The 7,245-nt window shown below is 36.9% G+C and overlaps 1 protein-coding gene across 1 annotated transcript; it reads left to right on the top strand.

Annotated features, from left to right (window-relative positions):
* Positions 1,080-6,872, top strand: LOC18776814 (growth-regulating factor 4). The gene is made up of 5 exons (XM_007209576.2): positions 1,080-1,519; positions 1,640-1,845; positions 2,273-2,627; positions 6,022-6,470; positions 6,562-6,872. Exons 2-5 carry the CDS (start codon positions 1,653-1,655, stop codon positions 6,573-6,575), a joined length of 1,011 nt encoding a protein of 336 aa, XP_007209638.2. The 5' UTR covers positions 1,080-1,519; positions 1,640-1,652; the 3' UTR covers positions 6,576-6,872.

The raw sequence follows: 7,245 nt of genomic DNA on the forward strand, positions 1-7,245 counted from the left end.
GTTTTTTAATAGTTTAATTTAGTTTTAGATTTAAATAGTTTAGTTTTGTGTTGCATTGCATTAATTAGTTAGTTAGTTTTTTTTTTTTTTTGGTTAAGCTTTTATTTTATGTATAGATATGCATATTTGAGGGTAAAGTTCATTACATTCTCCTTGACTAGGTGTATCTTTTTATTTTTATGAATGAAATTCACTCATACCGTCGAGTTTTTAAGGTAAGTTTCGCACACTTGACTTTTGAATCCTGAATCTGCCATTGCCTTTAGGGTACCTTATGAATTTTTTTTTTCCAACCATCCAAACCGTCTATTTTTCAAGTCTTCATTCATAGATCATCCTTGCAAAAAATCAAACAAATTGAAAATCATTAAGGCATCTAATTGCAAGCAACAAAATAGACGAACATTGTGCTTCAAGAAAAGATTAAAATAACTATAATCTAATTGAGTAATCAAATAGTTTCGGATATAAGTGATCTTTTGAGATGATCTTTGAGGGAATATCTAAAGATTAGACAGTTCATATCATTGAAAAAAAAAATGTGTGTTGGGCGCTACAAAAGTGTCCCTCATATTTGAAGGATCTCTCAATTGAAGCTCACTTTTTAAAAAAAAAAAAAACATAGAAAAGCTATCCTTTCTATCTTTTTTTTTTGGTATGACTATCCTTTTCTATCTTTCAAATCCATTTTAACATGGCATGAAAATTATGAGTGAATTCCACAAGATGGCTTTCTGCTTTCAACAATAGCAATGATCATATTAGAAGACTTGATCATTGGCCTAATCTTGTATGGAGATTCACTATTATACCTAATATATGAGCCTAAATTATAAAAATACATTATATGAAATGGACTTTATAAACATACCTAATGCCCATTTACAATATAACAAAAAAACTTTTAACTTCTTTTAAATTACAAAACTGTTATTGATTTATTAAAAAAACCTCAATCTTAAAACCTCATAAAAAAGCCCAAAACACTCAATAGGGCATCAAAGTAATTTAATAATCAAAATTAAATTCAATAGGGCAAACTATTATTTTTTGGTTTTTTTTTAGTTTTGTTTATAGAAATTAAATGGTGTACGATTTATCTATATTATTAATGCTAAGAATAAATATATGATTAAATATCTCTTTCACTAATCCAAGCGAGTCCAATCTAATCATCCCTATCAAACATGACCAAAGTCTATATATGAAGTTCATTATCATAAAAAGAAAAGAAAAGAAAAGGTAATTTGCCCAAATTATTACCACCGCCTAGCTAAAGGCAATCGAAAAAGAAAATGGAAATGTTGAAAAAAAGAAAAGAAAAAAAGAAAATGGAAATGTTGAAAGAAAAAAAAAGAAAAAAAAAGAAAATGGAAATGGAACAATTCTTGGACTGAACTTAAAGTCTCCAAGTACAGATAGATAGAGAGATACTCTCTACGACCCTCTTTCCCTTCTCATTTACTCATTTCCCAACGAATATGGCCAAATCCCTCTTCTCAACCACCTTCTCTCCAAGGTAACCTCCTCTCTCTCTCTCTCTCTCTCTCTCTCTCTCTCTCTCACACATAATATATACAGACATGTATGGTGAGCTGAGGTGCTTGTTGACTAATTGAGATTTGGTTGTTTTTCTTAGCATTTAGTCTGAAATGAGCGGGTCGTCGGTGGGCAACGGAGGCCTCGCGCCGCCTTTCACAGTTGCGCAGTGGGCGGAGATGGAACATCAAGCTTTGATATTCAAATATCTCAAAGCTGGGCTGCCTGTTCCTCCTGACCTCCTTGGTCCCATTCGCACCAGTTTCAACCTCATCTCTTCCAATTTCTTGCGCCACCACCCCACCTGTATGCTCCTTTACTTCTATATCTCCTCAACGGTTCATTCTTGGTAGTTTTTATTTTTGAATAAATTGATTGTTTCTATTTCATGGGCATGCTCTTATTTTGAAGTTTCACATAATTTGAAAAATTCAGTATGCGGGTTGTGTAGAAACTGTCTTTTACATCAAATTAGAAAAGAATGAAATTCAAATGAGCCTTCTTTGTTTGCTTCAACTTATCCAGGTTGTGGGTTGGTTATTACTTATTAGGATGCAATCTAATGAGATTGAGCTGTGTAGCTTTTCTTTCTAGTCTCAGAATACAGCAAATGGGTCTATCCAGTTTGTTAACATGCTTATGCTCGTGGTATATTATATTTGTTGTTATGATATGCATGTTGTATCTTTGAGATTTTCGTTATAGGTAGGTAACTTTTATCGATCTGTTGCAGTGGGTTATACATCCTATTGCGGTAAGAAAATAGACCCAGAGCCAGGGCGTTGCCGGAGGACAGATGGCAAGAAGTGGAGGTGCTCCAAAGATGCACATCCAGACTCCAAGTATTGTGAGCGGCACATGAACCGAGGTCGCTATCGTTCAAGAAAGCTTGTGGAATCACAAACTACCTCTCAATCTTCATCAACTGTGACGTCAGACAGTGTGATTGGGAGCTCTAGCCACAGTGGGAGCTTCCAAAACATGCCCTTGCATTCAATGGTAAATAGTGGGGGTCTATGCTTTGGAAGCAATGTATCTCAGTTGAAGATGGAGCCTATACCCTATGGGATAGGTAACAGTGGAAACAGGTATATCAGTACATTATTTGTGTATTGATTGAATTGCCATGACTTATGAGTTTGCAATAGGAATGAACTTAAACTTCACAACACAAGAAAAAGTCTTTCTTGTGCATAATATTTGTTTTAGAGTTCTAAATTTTTATTATCTTGAACTGAATACTTATCTTCCTTGTTGATGGCTGGCTACTTCCTGAATATCAGTGATCAATGCCTAAGATGTTTAAAAAAAAATTTCTTTAGGTTAGGCCAAACACAGTTGTTGGTTTTTTTTTGGTATTGGACTTGGATTATACTTAGCAATTTACTTCTGTAGGTTTACATCTTAAGAAGATATTTTCGAGACATAATGTTTCTGACAACCTCAGCTGATCGAAGGCTTGCTAAACAAATGCAACAAAGCTTTTAAACATACCAGTATATGGAGGGAAATTTGACTTGATGAGTTAGAGTAGTTAGTAGATTCTGGATGCCAATACCCGTGTAGCAATAGGCAGGGATTTGAAAGGAGGGGCTGGCTCATGATAATCACCCAAGAGACATCTAAGGTCTGTTTGGGTGACGAATTTTGAATTGTATAAATTTCAAAATGAAACATTTGGATGGAATAATCAGAAGAAAGCTAAGACATTATGGGGGTGCTTGTTCTTGGCAGTTTTCTGAAACATTTGGATGGAGCATAATAGAAGAATGTTTGAGGATTTATAAGGTTGCAGGGGTAGATGAAGTCTGGGACAGAGTGAGGTTCTGTGCAGCGGTTTGGATGATTTTAGGGATTATTGTCATTCTTCTATCTTGTTGGATTTGTTAGCAGCTGTGAAGGGAGAGTAGATTTTTCGAATTTTGAGCTTTTTCTAACACAAGACAATGATATTATGAAAGCCTTAAAAGGAGACATGATCATAAGATGAAAAATTAGAGATATAAGACGATCAGTACAAGACCTTCTACCTTTCCAGACTGCAATAGGAACACCAAGGATTGGCGAAGGAACACGATTTTCAGCTGTCGAGGAGAGTGGTGGAAGATGCAAGGTTGCTGCTGGATCTGTGATTGGACTGAATGGAAGATGAGAACAGTGTCTGTGTTTAGGAACGTAGACCTGTCGTGATGAAAGAATTGCCAGAACATGAGTGGGTTGAACACACTCTTGAAGTAGAGCCTCCGCCAATTTAATATGTTCCATAGTTGAATAAGTTAAGAGGGAGTAATCTCATCACATAAGAATTTTTCTCAAAGTAGTACCCTTTCTGAGTACAAGAGTAACCAAGAAATATGTAATTGTGTGATATGATACGGATAAATATCTTAGGCTGGATTTTATTTTCAATGCAAGTTTTCAAGATTGCTGAAGGTGTTTCAGGAGGTTTTGAGATGGTCAATGTATGTGCAAATGTGACTTACATTTGTCTAATTCCTAAGACACTCCACTCACTGAAAGTTTGGGATTAAGACCTTTAATTTTGTTCACCAGCCTTGACTAGATTCTATCTAAGATTTTATTCTTCAGATATAGAGAGGCTCTGGGTGATATGATTTCAATTTTGTAAGGGTCGTTTGTGATGCAGGCCAGAAGTGTTAAGCTACTGTCCATTGGAGTAACAGTGCAATACCACAATAGAAAAGGGATTTCCAGGAACAAACAACAGAAAAAAGAGATAAAAGGCAATATGATTAAAGCTGGAACGTCTATAGATGAGTTTTAAGGAAAAAGACTGAAGAAACTTTATATCTATTTTACAAAGACATTTAACATAGTATTTACACTAGGGTTACAGTAGCCATAGCATCCTAGCTCATGATTACTTAAAAAGACTAAAGAGTATAACTATCATTTCACCAAGCCAAATAACACATAAAATTCAAACAAGACAACAAAAAGAACTAACTATCAAACAACACAACTAAAACCTTAAACTAGCTAGAACCCAAGCTAAGAACCAAGTTGGCTAGCATGCCCCCTTAGTCTTTGAGAGCCTTGTGGATGCTCCTGCATCAGTTTGTTCAAGGTAGACAGATTTTGTTTGAGTAGTGGTATAAGCCCACTTTAAAATTGATTTCGAGAAAGCCTATGATTATATTGATCATGATTCTAACATATTGTGCTTAGGAAATATTTCGGGAGTACATGGAAAAATGCATTAGTTGGTGCCTGAGCTCAATCAACTTTTAAGTAATCATTATTGGCAGACCTAGGAGCAGGTTTAAAGATTTAGGGGGTTGGTGGTTAACCCCATCCATTTCTTTTTACCCTAGTGGTTGATGTATTGGGTATGTCTCTCGGGGCAGAGACTTTGGTTTGATTGAGATTGATCGGGAGCGAACACAGGTTAAACTTGTCCAAAAGTGTTGTGGTTGGTATCAATGTCGAGGAAAGGTTTCTGTGGTCCTTGCTACGGATGTGAGTTGCAATACCAATGTGTAACCTGTGCTCTTTGAGCTTTTTGGACTTGATGGAGTTCAGATAGGTGCCTAAGAATATATATATATATTTTTTTTGGAGTGGGGCAGGGTTGTCAATGATTGGAAAGTTACTGTGTAGCATGTATTCAAGGTTTGGACTGCAATCTAGTGGGTGGGGCTCCAGGATTGTGGAGTGAGGTTTGTTTCGTCGTCCTTGGAAATTCATCTTGTACAAGTTTCTTCTTTTGCCTAGATGTCTAAGTTTGTAGAGTGGAGCAGTCCTAATACTGCTATCTCATCTGCATCCCTGCTATCATCTTCACCTTTTCCGTGGGATATGACTTTTAGGCATAATTTCACTAAGAGGATTGTTTTGACTTCTGTCCAGCATAGTAGAAACAGGCCAAATGGGCTAGTCCAGGCCACTAGTGGCCCTGGATAGGGCTGGGAAACTGCCCACTGGGCCCATGGACTGCGGAGCATTTGATGATGGTGACTTTTTTATAATGACTGTAACCATCATTGTAATGCAGATGCTGATGGATAATTCTTTGTACCTTATCTTGAAAAATTTCTTAAATTGCTTCCATTTCATCCTTTTAGGCTTTGAAACACCATCTTGGTTATAATTTGTAATCATCGTTTGTTTTTCTATTTTCTGGTCTCCTATGTTAAAATTTCTTGTTTTTCTGAGATCTAGTTATTGGGAAAACAAAGTTATGAACAATGAATTGCTAGCACTGGTTACTTTGTTATGATGTCCAGGCACTGTAGGCTGGTGTACCAAAGGAATTGGATGGAAATTTAGAATGACCATTGTATATTCACAATAGTAAAGAAAGAGAAACAGTTTATTATTTTTTTCAAAGGGTACATAAAGAGAGTTTTTGATATGCGGTTAGAAATACATCTCTTAGGCATATGCTATGAATTTTACTATTGTTCCTTTGGGAATTGATTCTAAGTACCAAATGGGTGTTTTGATCTGATGGCAATGCAGGGGGCGCAATGGAGCAGAAGAGCACAATTTCATGTCAGAACCTTCTGGGAGTGTGAGGTGTCTTGGGATGGACAGTACTGTAGACAGTCCATGGCATCTTATGGTGCCTCGAGTTTCCTTGAAATCGGAATCAAAAAATTGTTCTCTTTTGCTAAACAACAGCTCCCAGCTAGAGACATTGCAACATACTGAACCATTGACTGTTGATGCTGCCATCACTAAACAGCAGCAACATCAGTATGTCGGTGGACAGTTTGGCTTTCCAGGATCTCTAAAACACGAACAGAATTCGCTTCAGCCTTTCTTCGATGAGTGGCCTAAGTCGAGGGATCTTGGTTTCCATCTAAGTGATCATAGATCCACCAATACCTTAACTGCAACTCAACTGTCAATGTCTAATGCAATGGCCCCCTCCAAATTCTTCGCAAGGAGTGCTGACTCACCTACTGGTACGTTCTTTTTCATCTAGAAAATCTTGTTGATGCCCACCATCCCCAAGACCGAGGAAAATTTTAATAATTGATTTACATGATGATGCAGATGCCTATACTTGAACCTGTGAGTTGTATGCGCATTGCGTTGTATCAGTGTACTCGGTGCAGTTCCCGCTTCCCGTGTAACTTTAACTCTTATTTGACACGCTACTGCTGGGCTTTCGTATGTTTGTATTTCCACTTGACCGTTATGGATAAGATAATGAGTTTTAGACGTGCTGGAGCATGATTATATGTCTAGTTCTTGCTTCCCAGCAATGAAACTGTATTAAGCAAATGTTGTTGCCCTTTGTTTTTATATTTTTTCTATTTGCACCTGTCACCCAGTTATGAATGTGGCTTTTATGGCTTTTTGTATGAGGTTTGGACAATGCACTTGTCAGTCACTTAGTGGGGCTGGTATTAGTTTCCCCAAATTTCATTACCAAAACTATTAAAAAAGGAAAAAAGAACTACTTCCTCACAAACCGACCAAGATCTTAGGTTCTTTTCTTTTATTGTGAAGTAAAACACAAGTGTCATTGTTGAATGGCTTAATTATCAATATGCCCTCAGTACTTTATCAAAAATCTCACTTTACCCACTGCAATTCAAATTGGGTCACTTTGCCCCTTTTGCTCACCTTCCATGTCCCACATTACCCTCATCCGTCAATTTTATAACGAGAGGCGTTAAGTTTGCTTAGGTGGCATGAGTAGTTTAGTGATTCATCCACGTGGGCAGGTGTAGG

The sequence above is a fragment of the Prunus persica genome, chromosome G5 (assembly GCF_000346465.2).
Source record: "Prunus persica cultivar Lovell chromosome G5, Prunus_persica_NCBIv2, whole genome shotgun sequence".
NCBI classification, from domain to species: Eukaryota; Viridiplantae; Streptophyta; class Magnoliopsida; order Rosales; family Rosaceae; genus Prunus; species Prunus persica.